This window comes from Bufo bufo, chromosome 11 (genome assembly GCF_905171765.1).
Source record: "Bufo bufo chromosome 11, aBufBuf1.1, whole genome shotgun sequence".
NCBI lineage: Eukaryota > Metazoa > Chordata > Amphibia > Anura > Bufonidae > Bufo > Bufo bufo.
The window spans coordinates 99782078-99806183 of NC_053399.1; the positions used below are offsets into that span (position 1 = coordinate 99782078).

Here is a 24106-nt window from a genome sequence, read left to right on the forward strand (position 1 = left end):
GGCAACCAAAACAATGGGTGGGTGCTGTGTCCCCCAAGGAAGAGCGAGAAAAGGAGACTTTTGTATTACTTACCAGTAAAGTCTCTTTCTCGCTCTTCCTTGGGGGACACAGGAAACCATGGGTATAGCTCTGCTCCCTAGGAGGCGTGACACTAAGTGAAAGCTGTAAGCCCCTCCTCCATCAGCTATACCCTTCAGCCTGGAGAAGAGACTGCCAGTTGCGTGTCCAAGTAGTGAAAGATAACCACCAACCGGAAAAAGAACCGTCAAGCCCCAACGGGGGCAACCAAGCCGGAACCACAACTGTAAACCCAAATGAAGGGCGGGTGCTGTGTCCCCCAAGGAAGAGCGAGAAAGAGACTTTACTGGTAAGTAATACAAAAGTCTCCTTTTCTCGCCCATATTCCTTGGGGGACACAGGAAACCATGGGACGTTCCAGAGCAGTCCCAGAAGGGAGGGACCAGAACAAACTAGACCAACACCGGAGGCATCAATCAACTGCCGCCTGCAACACCAGACGGCCTAAAGCAGCGTCAGCCGACGCATGAGTATGCACCCTGTAGAACTTGGTGAAGGTGTGCAAGGAGGACCAAGTGGCCGCCTTGCAAATCTGCTCCGTAGAAGCCCGATTTTTCCGAGCCCAGGAAGCCCCGACCGCTCTAGTGGAATGAGCGGTAACACCGAGGGGCGGAACCTTGCCCTTGGCGAGATAAGCCTCAGTAACAGCCATCTTGACAAAACGGGCGATAGCGACTTTGGATGCCGCCAACCCTCTGCGCGACCCCTCCGGAACCACAAAGAGCGAGTCAGTACGCCTGAAAGAGCCGGTTACCTCCAGGTAAGCCCTGAGCGCCCTGACAACGTCCAGGCGATGAAGTTCCCTCTCCCTAGGGTGGGAAGGGGAAGGACACAAAGAGGGGAGAACGATGTCCTCGTTCAGATGAAAGGCGGAGACCACCTTAGGAAGGAAGGAAGGGACCGGACGAAGAACTACCTTGTCCTGGTGGAACACTAGGAAAGGTTCCAGACAGGAGAGTGCAGCCAATTCGGACACCCTCCGAAGAGAGGTGACTGCTACAAGGAAAATAACCTTGCAGGACAGAAGTCGCAAGGAAACCGTCCGCAGAGGCTCGAAAGGAGAAGCCTGGAGCGCTGAGAGAACCAGGTTCAGGTCCCAGGGCGGTACCGGAGGCCGGTACGGGGGAACCGCGTGAGCCACGCCCTGAAGGAAGGTCTTGACAGGACCAAGGGGGGCCAGTGGGCGCTGAAACAAAATGGACAGCGCAGACACCTGACCCTTCAAAGAACTAAGACCCAGACCTTGGGCAAGTCCGCTCTGCAGGAAGGACAAAACGGTGGGGAGAGAAAAGCGGAGCGGAGGAATCCCTAGATCGGCACAGAACCCCAAATAGGTCCTCCAGGTCCTATAATAGATCCTAGAAGAGGACGGCTTACGGGCGCGGATCATGGTGCGGACGACGTCCGCAGAAAAACCCCTACGTGTCAGGACGGTGGTCTCAACAACCACGCCGTCAAACGTAGGGACCTTAAACGCGGGTGGAAGATCGGTCCCTGAGAGAGAAGATCTTCCCTGGCGGGCAGCGGCCAGGGCGCGTCTGCCAGGAGCAGCATGAGGTCGGCATACCAAGACCGGCGGGGCCAGTCCGGAGCGACCAGAATCACCGAGACGCCTTCCGCCGCGATCTTCCGAAGGACCTTGGGCAGGAGTGGGATGGGAGGGAATATGTATGGACGCGCGAAGCCTCGCCAAGGAAGAACGAGGGCGTCGGCTCCGCAAGCTCCCGGATCCCTGGCCCTGGACAGATAGGCGGGGACCTTGTGATTGAACTTGGAGGCCATGAGGTCCACGTCCGGTATGCCCCAACGAAGGCAAATGGCCTCGAATACCTCCGGGTGAAGAGACCACTCGCCGGGGTCGACAGTGGTGCGACTGAGGAAGTCCGCCGCCCAATTGTCCACCCCTGGAATAAAAATTGCCGATAGGGCCGGGACGTGGGCTTCCGCCCAACGGAGAATGCTGGAGACCTCCCTCATTGCAGCAGCGCTGCGAGTGCCCCCCTGGTGGTTTATGTACGCCACAGCCGTGGCGTTGTCCGATTGTACACGAACTGGATGACCCTTCAACAGATGAGTCCAGTGTCGTAGAGACAAAAGGGCCGCTCTCAGCTCCAGGACATTGATCGAGAGTTTGGACTCCAATGGAGACCAAATGCCCTGGACGGATCGGGGAGGAAACACGCCTCCCCAGCCCAAGAGACTGGCATCGGTTGTAACCACCAACCAGTTGAGTGGCAGAAAAGACCTGCCCAGAAGAGGGGACTGTAACCACCAGCGGAGAGATGACCTCACCGGAGGCGATAGATGGAAGGGATGATCCAGAGACTGCGGCGATTTGTCCCAGGAGGAGAGGATCGCCCGTTGGAGAGGGCGGGAGTGAAACTGCGCAAACGGGATCGCCTCGAAGCAGGCAACCATCTGCCCCAAGACCCGCATGCAGAAGCGGAAGGACGGTCGACGGTGGAGAAGGAGACCCCGAACCGCCCCACGGAGGATCAGACGTTTTTCCGAGGGAAGACGTACTTCCGCCGCTCCCGTGTCTAAAAGCATTCCCAGGAAGACCAGTTGTCTGGAGGGGGGAAGGGAGGACTTGGGGAAGTTGATGACCCAACCGAACCTCGTCAGAGTCTCTAGAGTGAGATCCACGCTGGCAACCGCTTGAGAAAGGGACGGAGCCTTGATGAGGATATCGTCCAAGTACGGTAGCAGAAAAACACCCCTGGAACGGAGTAAGGCCAAAACCGGGGCCAGGACCTTGGTGAACACCCGGGGGGCTGTTGCCAGCCCAAAGGGAAGGGCGACAAACTGGAAGTGGAGGTCCCCCACGGCGAACCGGAGGAAGCGATGGTGACACCGGGCTACCGGAACATGGAGGTAGGCATCCTGTATATCGATGGAAGACATGAAATCTCCCTGCTCCAGGGAAGCCACCGCGGAACGGAGGGACTCCATCCGAAACCGTCGAAGGAGGAGAAAACGGTTGAGCTTTTTGAGGTCCAAAATGGGCCGCATGGAACCTCCCTTCTTGGGAACTACAAAGAGGTTCGAGTAGAACCCTTGGAACCTTTCCTCTAGAGGAACGGGGGTAATCACCCCCCTGTCCAGTAAGGCTTGAACGGCCGCGGAGAACGCAACCGCGCGTTTCGGGTCCCGTGGCAGGCGGGAGCGAAAGAACCGATCTGGAGGGAAGGATGCAAATTCGATTTTGTATCCGGAGCACACAATTTCGAGGGCCCAGGCGTCGGAGACGTGAGCCAACCAGACGTCCCTGAAAAGGAGGAGCCGGCCCCCCACCCGGGTGGGTGGGGGCGCGCCTTCAGGCAGAGGATTGCTTTGCTGCGGGTGTGCGGGCAGCCTGCGGCTTGCGCCAGGAGGGCTGCGCCCGAAAAAAACGGCTTCCTATGCTTATCCTGGGGAGGAGCCGAAGCGGCAGCTGTGGTGGGAGCCCCAGAGGCCCTGCGGGAGGACCGAAAACGAGACGCACCAGGGCGTCCGCGGGGGGCGCCCCTGGCTTGGGGTTGAGGAAGATGGGTGCTTTTACCACCCGTGGCCTCCGAAATAAGTTCGTCTAGGCGGACCCCGAAAAGGCGGGAACCCGCAAACGGTAGCCCCGCCAAGGAACGTTTGGAGGCAGCGTCCGCTTTCCAAACCTTCAGCCAGAGCTCCCTCCTGACGGAAACTGCCAGGGCGGAGGAGCGTGCAATAAGGGCTCCCGCATCAAGGGAGGCCTCACAAACAAAATTCCCGGCCCGAACAATAAGCTGGGCCAAGGAACGCAGGTCCTGGATAGGGACGTCCGAGTCCAACTCCTGTTCCAGCTGCGCACCCCAAGCAGAGATTGCTTTCCCTGCCCAAGCAGAGGCAAAAACCGGTCTGAGAGCAGAACCGGAGGCAGCAAAAATGCCCTTAGAAAGGGTCTCCATGCGACGGTCCTCCGCTGACTGAAGAGAGGACCCGTCGGGAACAGGGATGGCCGTGTTCTTCGACAGCCGGGCCACAGGGGGGTCCACCTTGGGTGGGGAAGACCATGTGGCCACGACATCTGCTGGAAAAGGATAGCAAATGTCCAGCTTCTTGGGGTTGACAAAACGGGCGTCCGGTCGAGCCCAAGCCTTAGACACCACAGAGGAGAAATCAGAGTGGATTGGGAAGACTTTTGAGACCTGCCTGGGTCTGATAAATGAGACGCTAGCTGCGTCCGAGCTAGGGGGATCATCCTGCACCTTAAAGGTGTCACGAATATCAGAGATGAGTTGACCCATCGCTGAGGCTAGCTTGGACGGCAGGGCCGAGTCCATTTCCAAATCTGAAACCGCCAATTCACCTTCAGAGAGCGAATCCTTTGGGGAGGAGAGGCTCGTCTGGGTGCGCACGCGTGGCGGGGAGAGGGAGGCATCCGAGGAGGAGGCTCGCTCTACTCTAATACGCTTCTGAGAGTGCCTAGCTCGGGAGGGGTCACTAAAGGAGAGTGAACCCGCTGCAGCGGCAGAAGCGGTGGACCCGGAGGGCGCGACAGTAAGAGTGGCGTCCTGCGGGGTAGGCGGCCTGTCTATTAGGCGGCCCACGACATGAGTGAGGCTTTCCACGGCCTGGGACAGGGATCTAGCCCAGTCAGGCGGGTCAGAGGCAGCAGGGAGCGACACAGCGGGCGACTGAGGCTGCGGTGGAGCCCGACATGCAGTACAGTGCGGATCAGACTGCCCCCGGGGAAAGGGTTCCCTACAAGCAGTACAGGCATGGTACCAAGGCTTGGCGGCTGCAGAAGGGTCTGACATGGTGGAACAAAGATGTTGCACTTAAAGTGGGAGACCCCAAGGAAAGAAACGGGGATAACACCCAAGCGACAGTACTGTGGCACGGAGGGGGTTAAAAGTCCTACCAGACCCGGATGATGCAAGCGGCAGCGGTAAGGGGGAACAGACTGAGGAGGCTGTGGAGGAGAGGCAGCAGCACCGGCTTCGGATCGCACTGCAGAGAGGATTCCACGCAGCACTGTGCGATGAACCCGGAAGTAGCGGAGCGCATGTAGGAAGCTCCGCCCCCTCCCTGCCGCTCTGAAGCAGAGCCGCGCGCGCGCGGCAAAATGAACTTAACCCCCAAGGATAATGAAGTGCCGGCCTGAAATGGCGCCGTTCACGCCAAGAAAGCGGCCCCCTCCGCGCCTGGATGTGGCAGAAGGCAGCGTCCCTGCCAAGGACTTGCCCAGATAAACTCCCCTGCCCGGTAACGGTCCGATATCGGGGGGGGGGGGGGGGGGGGGAGGGGTGGGCGCACGATGTAGCAGTGGCCATGTAGTAACAGTGGCCATGGGAGCCCAGGAGGCCTGTAGCAGCGGTGGGAGGGAGGAAGGGGAGGCTGGAGCAGCCTGTCTCACCATACGCTGTCTTCACCCTCAATCCATCCAGCGGGGTCGCCCCTTCAGCTCCTGGCACCGCAGTGGCAGGAAGCCGGGGGAGGGACTTGGCGTGCGGGCGACCCTGAGCTGGCGGGACGCAGGGGAGCGAGGCTGCCCTGGTCCACCTTGTCTTCTGTGGGGGAGGCGGCAGTGCGGAATTACCGGCACTGGCGCAACTCAACCCCGGGAGAAACAGAGGGGTCTAATGCGCCTCTGTTGTCCCTGTAAGTAGAAAAAAACCGAATTAAAAACAACAAATAACGTAAAAATAAAAAATCATAGGAAAACAACCCTGCATAAGCAGGGGGTGTCTTGCCTCCTTGGACACTAAGCAAAAACTGGCAGTCTCTTCTCCAGGCTGAAGGGTATAGCTGATGGAGGAGGGGCTTACAGCTTTCACTTAGTGTCACGCCTCCTAGGGAGCAGAGCTATACCCATGGTTTCCTGTGTCCCCCAAGGAATATGGGCGAGAAAGAGATTTTTACTGGTAAGTTATACAAAAATCTCGTTTTCTCGCCCAATTCCTTGGGGGACACAGGAAACCTTGGGACGTTCAAAAGCAGTCCACAAATAGGGAGGGACCACAACCCAAGAAGAATTAAAGCACCAGAGGCATTAAGTCACCACCGCCTGCAAGACCAGGCGGCCCAAAGCAGCATCCGCCGATGCATAAGTGTTCACCTTGTAGAACTTGGTGAAGGTGTGCAAAGAAGACCAGGTGGCCGCCTTACACAATTGTTCAGCCGAAGCTCGATTTCGCTGAGCCCAGGAAGCCCCGACCGCTCTGGTAGAATGAGCGGTAACACCAAAGGGCGGTTCCCTGCCCTTAGCACGGTAAGCCTCAGCAATAGCCATCTTGATGAAGCGGGCAATAACCACTTTAGATGCCGCCAGCCCCCTGCGCGGACCCTCCGGAACCACAAATAGAGAATCCGAGCGCCGAAAGGGTCTAGTTACATCCAAGTAGATCCTCAGAGCCCTAACAACATCCAGACGGTGAAGATCCCGTTCCCGAGGATGAGACGGGGACGGGCACAGAGAAGGAAGGACAATATCTTCATTCAGGTGAAAAGCGGACACCACCTTCGGAAGGAAATCCGGAACCGGGCGGAGAACCACCTTGTCCTGGTGAAAAACCAAGAGGGGTTCTACGCAAGAAAGTGCCGCCAATTCAGACACACGCCGAAGAGACGTGATGGCAACGAGGAAAAAAACTTTGCAAGACAACAAGCGAAGGGAAACCCTGCGCAGAGGCTCGAAAGGAGAGCCGTCAGCACAACATTAAGATCCCAAGATGGAACGGGAGCGCGATACGGGGGAGCATAAAATAAAATCTTTAGCAAAGACAGCTCTGCAGTGCAGAGAGTGTCTTGCCTCCTTGACACTAAGCAAAAAACTGGTAGTCGCTCGCTCCAGGCTGAGGGTATAGCTGCTGGAGGAGGGGCTTAACAGTCTTTCACTTAGTGTCACGCCTCCTATGGAGATGAGCTATACCCAAGGTTTCCTGTGTCCCCCAAGGAATTGGGCGAGAAAAACTGAAGACATGCCTGAATGCGGCATTCAAAATACCAGAATGCCGGATCCGTCCTTCCGGCCTGCGCAGACCAGTGAAAATGTGAAAAAAAGATACAAGACGGATCCGTCTGTACGCATGACAAGCGGAGACGGATCCGTTCTTGCAATGCATTTATGAGACGGATCAGCAATCGTATGCGTCTCACAAAAATGCCTTCAGTCGCATCTAGATCGGCGGATCCGTCAGGCAGTTCCGACGACGGAACTGCCTGCCGGATCACACTGCCTCAAGTGTGAAAATAGCCTTAGAGGGGCCAATTACCGGGAAATAGCATTTGCAGGAAAGTTTGTTCCCGATAATCGACTGGTTTAAATCAGCCTCAACTCTCCAACAGGATCCTCTTACCAGGGGAGATGGGCGTCTCGTTCTCACTTGGCTTGGATTTCACAACACTGATCTGTAAAACAAGAGGATATCTAAATAAAACCAAATTCTAGACAACCATGATTTCAAGCATACGACTAAGCTATGCTACCGGTGTATCTGCAGGATCCTCAGCGATGCCGGAATCTTTCCTAGGATGCTTTGCATCAAAGTGGACTTTGCATGACATGTGCTGACCTCTGAACATGAAGCCATGCATTTTGTGGACTGCCATCCGAGCCACCTCTATGTTGGCCATTGTCAGGAATGCAAAGCTAAAGAAAAAATGTAAAGACTGTAGGTCAAGATCTAATGCACAGGTTCTCTTACACATCATAGGTATATAGGAGATGGCATATGTTCACAATACATTTGTGATATATGCCGCCAAGCAATTATGCTAAATTCATGGGCTTCATTAGCCAGACGAAATCCAACCCTTCTGCCCTTAGTCATGCCGGTATATGATGGAATGTCATAAAAACGGTACAGCAGGTATTGTAGACTGTACCATTACCCACAACAGTATGTAGAATGGTATACATTTAAAGGGAACCTGTCACCGTAATTTTGTGTATAGAGCTCAGGACATGGGTTGCTAGATGGCCGCTAGCAGATCTGTAATACCCAGTCCCCATAGCTGTGTGCTTTATTGTGTAAAGAAAACTGATTTGATACATATGCAAATTACCCCGAGAGGAGTCCTGCGTGAAGGAGCCCAGCACCGCATCCTCAGAATCTCCTCCTTGCTCCCAGATGTCTGAAAGCTAGAGCGCTGTAATCTCGTGATGCGCAGTTCCTTCCCTGAGGCTGATACCAGCACAGGGAAGGACCACCATGAGGACACTGCGCATGTGCTAGCTCACACATCGCAAGAATACAGCGCTCTAGCTTTCTGACATCGGGGAGCAAGGAGGAGATTCTGATGATGCGGGGCGGTGCTGGGCTCCTTCGGACAGGACTCCTCTCAGGGACAGGACTCCTCTCAGGGACAGGACTCCTCTCAGGGACAGGACTCCTCTCAGGGACAGGACTCCTCTCAGGGACAGGACTCCTCTCAGGGACAGGACTCCTCTCAGGGACAGGACTCCTCTCAGGGACAGGACTCCTCTCAGGGACAGGACTCCTCTCAGGGTAATTTGCATATGGATCAAATCAGTTTTTTTACACAATAAAGCACACAGAACTATGGGGACTGGGTATTGCGGATGTGCTAGCGGCCATCTAGCAGCCCATGTCCTCAGCTCTATACACAAAATCCCGGTGACAGGTTCCCTTTAACAATGGGGCCCTATGGGAAATGTAACCCACTGTGTGCCTATACATGGGATAACATGATGTGAACAAAAGCCACAGCTATATCCACACAATCCTGTAGTATCCATACCAGAAAATATAAGCAAAGCATGAAGAGAAGTAAACACTGCTAGAGCGTGCCCTCTTCATCTCTCCCCTACAATTCATCCTAAACTCTGCTACCTGTTAGTCCACCTCTCCTCACCGGCTCCCCAGCAAATTCAGTTCAGGATAATAGAGATGACATCTACTATCTGTCCCCTTCTTAGGCCCCTTTCACACGAGCGAGTTTTCCGCGCGGGTGCAATGCGTGAGTTAAACGCATTGCACCAGCACTGAATCCGGACCCATTTATTTCTATGGGGCTGTGCACATGAGCGGTGATTTTCATGCATCACTTGTGCGTTGCGTGAAAATCACAGCAAGCTCTATATTGTGCGTTATTCACGCAACGCAGGCGCCGTAGAAGTGAATGGGGCTGCGTGAAAATCGCAAGCAAGTGCGGATGCAGTGCAATTTTCACGCACGGTTGCCAGGAGACAATCGGGATGGGGACCCGATCTTTATTATTTTCCCTTATAACATGGTTACAAGGGAAAATAATATCATTCTGAATACAGAATGCATAGTACAATAGGGCTGGAGGGGTTAAAAAAAAATAATTTAACTCCCCTTAATCCACTTGTTCGCGCAGCCGGCATCTCTTCTGTCTTGTTCTGTGAGGAATAGGACCTTTGATGACGTCACTACGTTCATCACATGGTCCGTCACATGATCCATCACCCGGGTGATGGATCATGTGACGGACCATGTGATGAGCGTAGTGACGTCATCAAAGGTCCTATTCCTCACAGAACAAGACAGAAGAGAAGCCGGCTGCGCGAACAAGTGGATTAAGGCGAGTTACATTATTTATTTATTTTTTAACCCCTCCAGCCCTATTGTACTATGTACTTTACTTGTAAATAGTAATAACTAACCGCTGGACATTTTCTGACGATTTATTGCACTAAACAAACTGGATTTTGGAGCTTGTGTTACCTGTAGGTTTCTTTGGTTAATATTTTAATTTTTAGTGGATTGAAATCTTGAAATAATTCATGGAGATCCACCTGAAACACAGAGAGCGGGGGTTTTATCATCGTAGTGAACAAGTTGTGCTGTGGCCGGCAGCATCAGATTTCCCTGGGACAAAGGACAATCTCGGTCCTTATCCCCCTGTCCCTTTCCGGCGCACACAGACAGACATCAGTATCCTTACCACCATCACAGGAGAGCTGTATCTTACCTCCGAGACATCAAAAGGGAGATTGCTGACAAATATCTGGTCATCACGTCTTTCTGTAATACACACATAATTACATCACGATGATGTCATTCTCACCCCTAGAACGTCTTCTTCTCCTCTATACCTTTCATCTGAGGCTCCAGCTGCAGGAATCATGAAGGAGACATTATTTGAAAGCACCATTATATACAATTAAGCTTACATGTAGAGAAAGTTCTTTCTATATTCCAATAACACAGGCAACCTTAAACGTTCCAATATCACCCCCCTCACTCTGACTACAGAGGTCTGTGAAGATTGCGGAGTAATGGCACTCATTCAGCATTACCTTCTCATTGTATTGCACAGAAAATCGCCTCAACACCAGGGTGCGGCTCCTCAGCACAGATTTATGAAGTTTGGCGATGGCCTGGGTTGCATTCTCCACACTGGACAATTGGATGAAGGCAAAGCTATGACAAAAAATAAATAAAAATAAGACCGGTCTGATGTAAACCAGACTGGATTTTGTAGAGCTCGTCACTGGTGGGGATCTGACCATAATCTGTAACCAATCCCCTCTTCTCTTACTCTGCTTACATGGGCCAACATTCAGCCAAACGAGCCAATTGGCCAGTGAAAGCATGGCGGCAATCAGCCAACCGATGACCAAACGCTCTCTTGTTAGATGATCCTATCTTTTATACGGAACTAAAAAAAAAATCATCTCCCCGGGATGCGGTGCTGAGAATCAGAAGAGGATTGTTCATGCCCAAAAAAACATCAACCAACTTATATTGTTGGAATCAGTCCGAGTTAAAGGTCCGCCGGCGGGAATAGCAACCAGAAGACGTGTACGTACCAGGGATTCTGGGTGATGTGTTTTATAAAGATAATCCAAGGACAAACACTTAACGGGAATCTGTCACCACCATCTTGGACTATGATCTGCTGTAATATGACTGGCATTAGGTCCAGATCCCCATTTTGTCATTTTCCTACGGCCCCTGGTTCCCCCTCTGTCAGTTCAGCAGGGCAGACTGAGCGCCGACAGTGGGGGAATGGGGGGCAGATTATAAAACTGCCATCTGGACTCCTCATGTGTGGCTGCAGATAACTGTCCACAATCATGGATTCCCTGTAACTCCTATCTACAGAGTAGGGATAAGGGTCCAACTGTAGGGGCCAATGCTTTCCCGCTACTGCTCCATTCAGCTATATGAGAGTGCCGGAGATCGCCAAGCGCTTTAACCCCTGCAGAGCTGAAGGATTTTCCGTTTTACACTTCCTGGATCTGTTCACATAGAAGTATGAGGGCTTGTTTTTTACAGAGTAAGTTGCACTATCCAAAGCCCCCCATTTAATATTGTATAGGATGTACTAGGAAGCTGTGTGAAGGCGCATTTTTTTTTTGCAGGACGATCTTTATGGATTCCATTTTGGCATGTGTATGGCTTTTTCATCACTTACCGTATATTCCATTTTTTTGGGGGGTAAAGCAATGAAAAAAAATGGTCAATCGGCCATTTTTCTTTTTTTCCCCCCATTACGTCATTTGCCATATAGGAGAACTATTGTTATATTTGAATAGTACAGCGTTTTCTGACTGGGAAACATCTATGACATTTAGATTGTTTACTATCCCAACAAAAATTTGAAAAAGTTTTTTTCACTTTTTTTTTTAGGCCCCCACTGCAATATACCGGTGATAGTCCAGATACAAGGGTTTTAGGCCTATTTCTAATAAAGAACGCCTTCCCCAAACTCAGCCAGGGAAAGGTGTTGCCGCACAGCAAGCATGGGCTTCTGATTTTTTTTTTTCCTTTCAGATGCTGTGGTCGATGATCCAAAACTTATTGAATAAAAACATCTACAAAATAATGTTGCGCTCCTGCATCCTTTATGGGCAGGAGCTCTAAACATATCTGTAAAATATATTTAATATAAACCATTAATATATAGACACATCAATATAAATAAAAATATACAATATATTAAACCGTTCCAACTGATATAATAACTGCAGGCACGCGATCCACTCCGGAACAGGCGCTCTCTTTAAAGACCCAACATTCACACTGCACATGTACAGTGGATGGCAAGAAGGGGTTAAACGACCTCTGTTGTAGTTGAACTGGAGAGCCCTCATGTTACCGCCGGTTCACATGATTGTACCACCTTCACTAGCTAACGACAGCTAAAACAGCAATTACTAGCCTGACCCAGCGGCTGTTTGTCACAAGCATTGGTGCGCTGGCGGCAGCTAACGTCTCCACAGGATGCACCCACTGTACCATTTCTGGTTCTTCTGCACCCGTTTTACATTTACTGGATTGTAGTCTTTGAAAAAAATCAAAATTTCATCCTGCAAATTGGGAAAAAAAAACAAAAAACACGTTAGTGATGCTGAGGCTGATTGTGTGCTATAAAACATCCCAGCGTACTGGCGCCATGTAGGACCCGATAATCCCGGGATATAACAGGAAGCGCCTCCCACACTGTGATGTTATACCGCCAGAATGTTTACTGATTAACGGAAATGTACTGAGGTGACCAAACACATCAATGTACAATCACTGATCAGTGTGTACGGGCGGTAAGGACCCCCACAGCAGGAGCCGCTAATAAACCCTGCAATGCGGCAAGACGCCTTATACCACAGGAACATCTATTACTGCTGACAACCTGCCTGTACATCCTGTCTGAGAGGTAGTCACAGCCCCTCCCCCTGCTGATGACATCACTGATATAATGACATGAGATCACACACCTTATACCACAGGAACATCTATTACTGCTGACAACCTGCCTGTACATCCTGTCTGAGAGGTAGTCACAGCCCCTCCCCCTGCTGATGACATCACTGATATAATGACATGAGATCACACACCTTATACCACAGGAACATCTATTACTGCTGACAACCTGCCTGTACATCCTGTCTGAGAGGTAGTCACAGCCCCGCCCCCTGCTGATGACATCACTGATATAATGACATGTGATCCACACCTTATACCACAGGAACATCTATTACTGCTGACAACCTGCCTGTACATCCTGTCTGAGAGGTAGTCACAGCCCCGCCCCCTGCTGATGACATCACTGATATAATGACATGTGATCCACACCTTATACCACAGGAACATCTATTACTGCTGACAACCTGCCTGTACATCCTGTCTGAGAGGTAGTCACAGCCCCGCCCCCTGCTGATGACATCACTGATATGACATGTGACCCACACCTTATACCACAGGAACATCTATTACTGCTGACAACCTGCCTGTACATCCTGTCTGAGAGGTAGTCACAGCCCCGCCCCCTGCTGATGACATCACTGATATAATGACATGTGATCCACACCTTATACCACAGGAACATCTATTACTGCTGACAACCTGCCTGTACATCCTGTCTGAGAGGTAGTCACAGCCCCTCCCCCTGCTGATGACATCACTGATATAATGACATGTGATCAGACATGAGATCACACACCTTATACCACAGGAACATCTATTACTGCTGACAACCTGCCTGTACATCCTGTCTGAGAGGTAGTCACAGCCCCGCCCCCTGCTGATGACATCACTGATATAATGACATGTGACCCACACCTTATACCACAGGAACATCTATTACTGCTGACAACCTGCCTGTACATCCTGTCTGAGAGGTAGTCACAGCCCCGCCCCCTGCTGATGACATCACTGATATAATGACATGTGATCCACACCTTATACCACAGGAACATCTATTACTGCTGACAACCTGCCTGTACATCCTGTCTGAGAGGTAGTCACAGCCCCGCCCCCTGCTGATGACATCACTGACATGTGACCCACACCTTATACTACAGGAACATCTATTACTACTGACAACCTGCCTGTATATCCTGTCTGAGAGGTAGTCACAGCCCCGCCCCCTGCTGATGACATCACTGATATAATGACATGTGATCCACACCTTATACCACAGGAACATTTATTACTGCTGACAACCTGCCTGTATATCCTGTCTGAGAGGTAGTCACAGCCCCGCCCCCTGCTGATGACATCACTGATATAATGACATGTGATCCACACCTTATACCACAGGAACATTTATTACTGCTGACAACCTGCCTGTATATCCTGTCTGAGAGGTAGTCACAGCCCCGCCCCCTGCTGAAGACATCACTGATATGACATTGTAATACGTTCTGTATGAACACACACACACGTAGCGCAGAGCTCTACCTCAGTCGTGTCACATGGAAGGTTCCCAACGTATATCTGACAAGGATCCGCTGTGGAAAAAAAGAAATTGCAATTAAAAAACAAACAAACTCAGGGACGTTAAGAGATGTGGCCTGTGAAACTACAACTCCCAGCATGCATACTTGCTCTGCTCATCTCAGAACTTCCTTAGAAATTAATGGAGCATGCTGGGAATTGTAGTTCCACAACAGCTGACGTGCAGAAGGTTGCCGACTCTTGATGTAATGATACAAAAAGAGGATATACACAGAGGTGGTCTCAGGAGCCGACAGTCTAATGAAATACACAGAGGTGTCTTCAGGAGCTTACAGTCTAATTATACACAGAGGTGGTCTCAGGAGCTTACAATCGCACCTTCCCGGGAGGTCTTGCCGGGGTTCATGTCGTCTCGTTTCCAGTTCTCCCTTCCTGTGAGACACAAAACATTGCCAGATGAAACTGAGGAACTACAAGTCCCAGCACAGCAGCCCTTTATGATGGTGAGGGGTGCACCAAGGAGGCCAATCCGGGCTATTTAACCCCTTACATGCCGTGAGCAATGGCACCCGCCACATGTAGGCAGTGACGGAGGGAGCGGACCCTCTGCGGATGCATGTAAAGGCTGGGCGGGGGCTGGTATAGGCCCAAGCCTGCCCTAAGGCCTGGTTCACACTTGAGCGTACTTGATACGCGCGTTTGTCGGACATTTTCACAGCGTGTTTTTGGGAATAGGAAACGCGCGTCGTACGCGCGTTCATGCGATTGACCACAAAGGCGTACAATGAGAAACAGAGGTGTTACGCGCGACAATACGCCCCAAAGAAGCTCCTGTACTTCTTTGAGCGTAGGGCGCTTTACAGCGCGTTCATACGCGCTGTAAAACACGCAAGTGAGAACCATGCCCATAGGGAAACATTGGTTTTCGCCTGTTGAGCGTTTTACAGTGCGTAGGAACGCGCTGTAAAACGCTCAGGTGTGAACCAGGCCTAAGTGTTTTCCTGCAGGCTGCGCCTCTCTGGTAGAGGCTCACATTAAGGGCTTGTTTTGGGGTCCGCAAAACATGGATGCCGCCCGTGTGCCTTGTGCAATTTGCAGAACAGAACAACTGGCCCATTATAGAAATGCCTATTCTTGTCCGTTTTGCGGACAAGAATAGGACATGCCTCAATTTTTGCAGGGCCATGGAACGGAGCAACAGATGCGGAGAGCACACGGAGTGCTGTCCGCATCATTTGTGGCCCACTTGAAGTCAATGGGTCCGCACACGAGCCGCAAAAAACATGTGGACCAAAACAACGTTCGAGTGAATGAGCCCTAACATGCAATGTACTATAGGGAGAATGCTTCGCATTTTAAAAGAAAACTCATGTGGGACTATTAAGGGTTAAAATATATATATATTTTATAAATCCCCAAAATATGCCTTTTCCCATTAAAAAACAATATTTTTGTGAACTCACCTGTAAAATCTCTCTCACTTAGTTCATTGAGGGACACAGGACTGTGGGTACAGCTGCTGCCACTAGGAGGAGACACTAGACTAGAACGCTTAGCTCCTCCCCTGCCGGCTCTACCCCCTCCAGCCTGGACAGAGCATATCAGTTTGTGCCCTAGCAGTAGGAGAAGCAGAAAGTAAACTGAAAAACAAACTAGAACCGCACACAGCCGTAGAACCAAACCAAAACCAAGGTCCCAACCGGCAACCAACTGGCCCTACATGCCACACTAAGAAAATTTGGTGGGTGCTGCCCCCCCCCCCCCCCACCCCACACCAATGAACTAAGCGAGAAAGAGATTTTACAGGCGAGTTCACAAAAATCTACTTCTACCTCGTATCATTGGGGGGGGGAACAGGACAGTGGGACGTTCTAAAGCAGTCCATGGGAGGGAAAATCAGAACCCCATGGAAAACAACTCCCTTGCGGAAGTTACTACACTGCGGCCTGCAAGACCCTGCAGGCCAGAGCAGCATCCGCCCAGAGAATGTACCCGGTAAAATTTTGTGAACGTGTGCAAGGAGGAGCAAGTCGCAGCCTTACACAACTGAGACACAGATGCATGGTAAAGGTGAGCCCAAGAAGCCCCGACCGCTCTGGTAGAGTGGGCCGTGATCCCAGGGGGAAGGTGCCTTGTCCCGGGAGCGGTATGCCTCGGCAATCGCAGACCAAATCCACCTGCCAATCGTCACCTTGGATGGAGGCCGCCAATCGCTTGCGAGGACCTTCAGGGACTACAAAAAGTCCGTACGCCGAAAAGAACCAGAAATGGACAGGTAGATCCTCAAAGCCAGCACCACGTCAAGCCGATGGAGTTCGCATTCTCTCAGATGAGAAGGCTGCGGGCAGAACGAGGGGAGAACAATGTCCTCGTTGACATGAAAGGCCAACACCACTTTTGACTGAAAAGAAGGCACTGGGCAGAGCACCACTTAATCTTGGTGAAACACCAGAAATGGCTCCTTGCAAGAAAGGGCTGCCAGCTCCGAAACTCTTCTGATAGACGTGATGGCCACCAAAAAGGCCACTTTCCAGGAGAGCAAGCGAAGAGAGACCGCACTCAAAGGCTCGAACGGAACGGCCTGGAGCGAGCCCAGGACCAGGTTCAAGTCCCAAGAATGCAATGGGGGACGATAAGGAGGCACTGTGTGAGCCACCCCCTGCAGAAATGTCTTAACGGGGCCTAACCCAGCCAGGGAACGCTTGAAAAATACAGACAGGGCTGAGACCTGTCCCTTCAAAAGGAACTAAGCGCGAGTCCAAGTTCCAATCCAAATTTGAAGAAATGCCAGAGTAGTAGGAAGGGAAAACCGTCTGGGAGGGAGACCGCGTTTCTCACAGAAACGCAGGAAGGACTTCAAAGTCCTGTAATAGATTTTGGACGACGTGGGCTTTCTGGCCATAATCATCGTACGTATCAGAGAAACCTCTCCGCCTTAGAAGGAAGGTGTCAATAGCCACGCCGTCAAACATAACGTATCTAAACGCTGGTGGAAGACCAGACAATGTGAGAGAAGATCGGCCCTGAGCGAAAGGGGACACGGTGTGTCCCCTAGAAGAATGAGGTTGGTGTACCACGCTCGGCGAGGCCAGTCCAGGGCGATCAGGATCATCCGGTTGCCCTCCATCCCGATTCTGTGCAGAATCCGAGGCAGTAGAGGAAGAGGCAGGAAGAGGTACAGGAAAGAAAAGCCGTCCCATGGCGCCACGAGGACGTCCAAGTCATACACCTTGGGGTCTCTTGCGTGAGAGAAAAAGCAAGGGATCTTGTGATTGAGTCTGGACGCCATCAAGTCCACGTGCGGACGGCCCCAACGGAGACAGAGCGCCTTGAACACCTCCGGATGAAGGGAGGGACCCCTCCCCAGGGTCCAGCGTCGTCCGGCTGAGAAAATCCGCTGTCCAATTGTCCATTCCCGGGATGTAGACCGCTGAGATCACCGGAACGTGGGCTTCCGCCCACTGTAGGATCTTTGCTGATTCCTGCATCACCGCAAGGCTGCGGGTCCCCCCCTTGGTGGTTGATTTTTTTTTTATATAAAATGCTTTTTGAGGAAAATATATTACCATCCAAAAGGTTATTCCATCATGAAATAAAGATTTGTTTTTTAATTATGTAGAATAAGGCTGTATGTGAATAAATTCCATTAAATTGCATTAATCCATTCACAATGTCATGCTCTTCCAGAGGTTTATGTAAGATTATTGGGCAGTTTCTTTGCCTACAAGATATCACAGATGCTTGGTTTACTTTTGCAGTTCTCAAAACTGAATTTGACTCAGCAGAGATCACAGGCCTCTTCTTCACAGCAAAAATGTTATAACATGAACAGAGTTGAGAAAAATACCTTAATCCTAACTGTGGTCATTCAATGCGCACGCGCCGATATTGCGTTCATCAGCGCATGCGCGGGATTACGGACAGGAGGAGGGCGGTTAGAGCAGAGACTAAAAGCGGGCAGGCGCGGCGGAGGGGGAGTGGCTTCGTATGAAAATGACCCAGGGGCCTGGGCACCGGCCGTTGTAACGCACTTTTACAGCCTAATTTGCATGTGGTTTAAAAGTGTTTTTCTGCAGAACGACGATAGCAAGGAACAAACGGTAAGCAGTTTCAATAGGGGGGGATAGCGTGGACATAACACTGTTATTAGGTTAATAGGGTGAATCGGCGTGAAAGACTCCCTTTAATCCTAACTTCTACAAACCTATGAATACAGAATCAACCTAATCAAACTAATATGAAAAGTTGTTATTCTACAAATCTTCATCTACTTGCATATTATAAGTTATACCAGCAAGAATTAATCTTTATGTAGAAAACTAGGATTTAAATCAAGCCTTACTGACTAGCGATTTAAATTTAATTCCACCTTGGTACCAACGCAGTGTTCAAATCCAATATCATGCCAAGGAACCTGATCTGTGTGGAGGGACGCAGGGAAGACTTCTTCAGGTTCACCAGCCAGCCGAAGCGAAAGAGCGTGTCAAGGTGATCGGTGGACGTCCTTCGTACTGAGCGACTGTCGGAGCCTTGACCAGGATGTCGTCCAGATAGGGGAGCAGAGTGATGCCCCTGGAGATCTAGAACCGGACGAACAGCGCCCTCTTTTTTGGGTACAACTAACAGGTTTGAATAAAAACCCATAAATCGTTACTACAGAGAAACCGATGTCATCACACAACGTGCAAGGAGGGATTGAACCGCCTGGAAGAATGACGCAGCCCGAACTGGATCCCTGGGGGTAGCGAGAGCAAAAAATGGTTGGGAGGGGTGGAGGTAAACTCGATTTTGCAACCCGAGGTTACGACCTTGAGTGCCCATGCGTCCGAGATGTGAGCCCGCCATGTATCCTGAAAAAAAAAAATAAGGAGACGACCCGCCCACCCGTGAGGGCACACCTTCATGCTGAAGACTGCTTGCCAGAAAAGGAACGTGGCGGCTGAGCACATGGGCGCCAGGCCGCTTGGGGTTTAAAAGACGTTTTTTCCTTCTGGTCCTGTGTGGGCAGCCTGGCAGACATGTTAGCCGCCGGATGGGTGCCAGAGAATCTGCGAAAGGACTGGGAAGCCAAGGCCCTAAGACAAAATGTATTTGGAAGGTGGGTGCTCTTTCCACCCGTCGCTTCCAAAATGATTTCGTCCAGTCGTGCACCGAAGAGTCGGGACCCAGCAAAAGGAAGGCCCGCAAGTGATCGCTTAGAGGAGGAATCTGCCGCCCAAACTTTAAGCGCAAACCTGACTGGTCCCATGCCTTGGCGACAATCACAGAAAAGTCATTGTGCAAGGGGAAAGTCTTGGAGGCATGCTTCGACCGCAGAAAGACAACCCCTGGTGGCGGGAGGGTCGTCCTGCACCTGGAAAGTGTCTCAGACAGCAGATACCAGGCTATCCACCATGGATGCAATTAGGGAAGACTGTTCCGGATCCACGTACGAGTCCGCAATCTCCCCCGCCAACATTAGGTCTCCCAGGAGGGAGGACGCCTGTGATTGGGAACCAGGAGGGGGAGGGGATGCTGAGGCGTCAGGAGGAATGGTGTCCTGCTCTGGGACGCTTGTTAGGAGGCCTGCCCCTGGAGTGGACGTCCCGAGATTGTGCGGACTGTGCAGACGGCGATTTATCAACCAAACGACCCATGAGAGAAAGGGTGGATTGGGATATCTTAGATAGGTCCTCCACTGCCCAGGACAGGGCCCGTGCCCAGTCTGGTCCCACACTGACAGATTGATCCTGCACTTCTGTGGGCTGGAAGGGGGGGGATTGGGCCCTGCCTGGGCGCATGGCATGCTGAGCACAGAGAGTCTACCTGTCCATGAGGAAATTTTACCTTGCAAATAGTACAAGCATAGTAGGTGGCTCTGCGGGTGGCCTGAAGGGAAGTACTGATTGAGCGCTATCAGCACACCATGTCTGACCCAATGCTGGAGAGGGTAGGGATATTCCTACCAGAATGTCCGGCGAACCCAGGTCCTGTGTTCCCCGACAGCTGCAGAGATCCGCCGAAGAAGGAAACATCCTGTCGTGGCAGGAAAGCTAGCCCCGCCCCCTCAGGACGCTGAGGAGCATGACTGGCACGAAACTGACGAGCGCAGCCACGCCCCCCTGCCATGTTCCACCACGCACTCTGTAGCGCATCGGGATCCTGATAGGACGGCCGGGACTCCCAAAATAACTACAAAGAGTCCATACGCGACCCAGCGGCGGGAGAGGTGACCGCAGAATGATGCACTGGGGAAAAAACAGCGCCCCCGGTACCCTAAATAGTGGAGCCACCAGGTTCCAATTAAAGCCAGCCCGCAAAACACAACCCCTGCATGACCAGCGGCGGCGCGAATGGCGTCCGCCCTAAGTAGTGGTATCGCTAGCCCCTCCGCCATGGCTGAGGTCCAAATCTGGAAGCAGGCAGAGGGTTGAGACTGGAGAAGGTGGTGGGAGAGGGATATACTTACCTGCCTTCATCTGTGTTCTTCACCCCGGCAGCCATGGTAACCACTCTGAAAAAGCTAAATGTCGGCTCCGGCAATGCGCCGAAACGACGTTTAGCTTAAAGCCGGATCCGGATCAATGCCTTTCAATGGGCATTGATCCCGGATCCGGCCTTGCGGCAAGTCTTCAGGATTTTTGGCCGGAGCAAAAAGCGCAGCATGCTGCGGTATTTTCTCCGGCCAAAAAACGTTCCGTACCGGAACTGAAGACATCCTGATGCATCCTGAACGGATTTCACTCCATTCAGAATGCATTAGGATAATCCTGATCAGGATTCTTCCGGCATAGAGCCCCGACGACGGAACTCTATGCCGGAAGACAATAACGCAGGTGTGAAAGAGCCCTTACACCAGTATGATAAATGACCCCCCACCCCTGTATGTATTTGGGGTCACTGTAATCGCACCGACCCAAAGAATAAAGATATTATGTTATTTCTACCGAAAGATGAAAACGCCAAAATGTATAAGATAAAAAGTGGCGTTATTGCTGTTTTTCTCCCCCATCTCCATCCCAGAAATAATTAATCCTCCCAGAATTAATAAAAGTTAGGCTACTTCCACACCTGCGTTAGGTGCGGATCCGTCTGGTGTCTGCACAGACGGATCCGCACCTATAATGCAAACGCTTGTATCCGCTCAGAACGGATCCGTTTGCATTACGATGAACATGCAAACTGATCCATTTTGACTAACACTGAAAGTCAATGGGGGACGGATCAGTTTTCAATTGCACCATATTGTGTCAGTGAAAACGGATCCGTCCCCATTGACTTACATTAAGTCAGGACGGATCCGTTTGGCTCAGTTTCGTCAGACGGACATCAAAACGCTGCAAGCTGCCTCCAGAGCGGAATGGAGACTGATCAGAGGCAAACTGATGCATTCTGAACGGATCCGCATCCATTCAGTATGCATTGGGGCTGAACTGATCCGTTTTGGGCCGCTTGTGAGATCCCTGAAACGGATCTCACAGGCGGACCCAGAAACGGCAGTTTGAAAGTAGCCTTTATCAGAAAGTAATGTGGACCCCAAAATTGCGCCATCAAAAAAATACAACTTACCCGGTAATAAACAAGCCCTCGTAAAGCTACATAGATGGGGGGGGGGGGGGGGGAAACGTTATAGCTCTTGGAAGGCGACGATTAAAAAAAGGAAGAAGAGCGCTGGTGAGTGAGGAGTCCTAGTGTAAATACATTATAAAACAGGGATCCGAAGCGACTGTGGCCCCGAGGTACCAGACAGCACCGAAGACGACGTCCGGTCCCCGTTTTAAAATACACAGATAGGAATACCGGAGTCATTCACCGAAGTCTCACACAACTTTTGGCGACATAACGTTTTCCTACACAGAGCCCATACATTTTAAACCCTTCACTACCGGAGGGATTTTCTTTTTCGTTTTTCTTCCCTATCTTCCTTCAGCCATAACTTTTTTATTTTTCTGTTCACATAACTGTATGAGGGCTTATTTTTTGCAGGACGAGTTGTACTTTCTAATGTGAATTATGGCATAAAATGTAGCGGGAAGCGGTAAAAATATTCCAAACGAGAAGGAATTCCTCCCTTGTTTTACGGATTTTGTTCCCACAGTGTTCCCTTTGCGGCAAAACTGACCCCTGCCCTTCATTCTCTGGGTCAGTACGATTACAACGTATGTATGGGTTTTATGTATAAATAGTCTAAAAATAAATTTAAACTTTCTTCAATTGTGACCCTCATGGGGGGGGGGGGCCTCGTTTTTTGCAGGACAATCTGTAGTTTTCATTGATACCATTTTGGAGTGTGTGACTTTTTGATCACATTTTATTAAGTAAGAGAAGCAATGAAAAAGAATGGCAAATTGGCCATTTTTACCCTTTTTTCCATTACGCCATATTGGAAAAATATTTTACAGAAAGGGGGCGATTTAAACTATTTTTTAAATTTTTTATATATATTTGACTTTTTCAATTTTTTTTGTAATGATTTTGAAGCACATATGAGCCTAAAAAAAAATGTATTTTGAAATATTTTATTTTGAACAATCATGTATTTTTAAAATTACTTTATTACTATCTATTGCTCATTCCTTCTGATGGCCTGCCATCTGGTGGCAAAAATAAGAATTACCGTTTGAATACTCTGCAGCGAGACCCAGAGCATTCAAACCAGTTACTGGCATCCCCATTGGCCACAGGGGATGTCGGTAGGATCCATGTAAGGGCCCTTTCACACTTGCGGCAGGACGGATCGACATGCTGTTCACCATGTCGGATCCGTCCTTCCGCTCCGTCCCCATTGACTATAATGGGGGCGGAGCTCCGGTGCAGCACGGTGGTGCACGGCGAAAGCCGCCGGACTAAAAAGTCAGACATGCAGGACTTTTTAGTCCGGCGGCTTTCGCCGTGCACCGCCGGAGCTCCGCCCCCTCTATAGTCAATGGGGACGGAGCGGCAGTCCGGCGGCGCTGCGAAATAGCGGAAGGACGGATCCGACATGGTGAACAGCATGTCGGATCCGTCCTGCTGCAAGTGTGAAAGGGCCCTTAGGCCTCATGTTGCACGAACACCGACTGTGGGGCAGCCGCAGCGGTTCACGGATCCATTCACTCTAACGGGTCCGCGATCAGGCCGTTCCTGCAAAAAGATAGGACATGTTCTATCTTTTTGCGGAACGGAAGTACGGGACGAAACCCCACAAAAGCACCCCGTAGTGCTCCCGTTCCGCACCTCCAGATTGGCGGACCCATTGAAGTGAATGGGTCTGCATTTGTGATGCGGAATGCATATGGAACGGTGCGCCTGTGTATTGTGGATACGCAAAACGGCAACGTGACACCTACGGCCGTGTGCAGGAAGCCTAAGCGTCACCTTCCGGGTTACTCAATCACGGCATCTAAAGCCTTTAAATACCGCGGTTAGCATTATTGCCGGATGCGGTAATTAGCCGCAGGTCTCTGAAACAGCAGAGACCTGCCAACCATGGAGCCCGATGCACGTGCGAGCGGGCGCCATCTTTTCCTATCGCTCCAGCACCGGACATGTACGGATGGGTGGGGGTCCCGGGAGTCGGAGCCCCACCCTTCAGAGACCGATTATGACCCGTCCGGAGGATAGCTCTACGAGATTTTCACGCAGCCCCACTGACTTCTATGGGGCCAGCGCCGTGTGAAAAACACTGAATATAGACCGTGCTGCGATTTTCACACAACGCACAAGTGATGCGTGAAGAACAACGCTCATGTGCACAGACCCACTGAAGTGAACGGGTCCGGAATCAGGGTGTTCGCACTAGTGTGAACGGGGCCTTATTCCTGGCGATAAAATCTCCTCAAACTTCATTAAAAACCTACAAGTGAACTAATAAACTGGTAAAACCCAAACCAGAAGGACTACAAGCCTCAGCAACACGGGCAGAAACAGGTGCCGGGTG

At 51.1% G+C, this 24106-nt stretch overlaps 1 protein-coding gene across 1 annotated transcript in view; it reads right to left on the reverse strand.

Moving 5' to 3' along the window:
• TDRD10 (tudor domain containing 10) overlaps positions 1–15751 on the reverse strand; it is a 37493-nt gene extending 21742 nt beyond the window's left edge. Inside the window, exons 1-10 of the mRNA XM_040411705.1 lie at positions 15672–15751; positions 14587–14640; positions 14212–14261; positions 12271–12341; positions 10326–10449; positions 10122–10140; positions 9998–10050; positions 9751–9821; positions 7526–7688; positions 7396–7447 (exon numbers count right to left, since the gene is read on the reverse strand). Coding sequence (XP_040267639.1) covers positions 7396–7447; positions 7526–7688; positions 9751–9821; positions 9998–10050; positions 10122–10140; positions 10326–10449; positions 12271–12341; positions 14212–14261; positions 14587–14614 — 631 coding nt within the window. The 5' untranslated portion in view covers positions 14615–14640; positions 15672–15751. The remainder of the gene's footprint in view (positions 1–7395; positions 7448–7525; positions 7689–9750; positions 9822–9997; positions 10051–10121; positions 10141–10325; positions 10450–12270; positions 12342–14211; positions 14262–14586; positions 14641–15671) is intronic.
• Positions 15752–24106: the final 8355 nt, after the last annotated feature.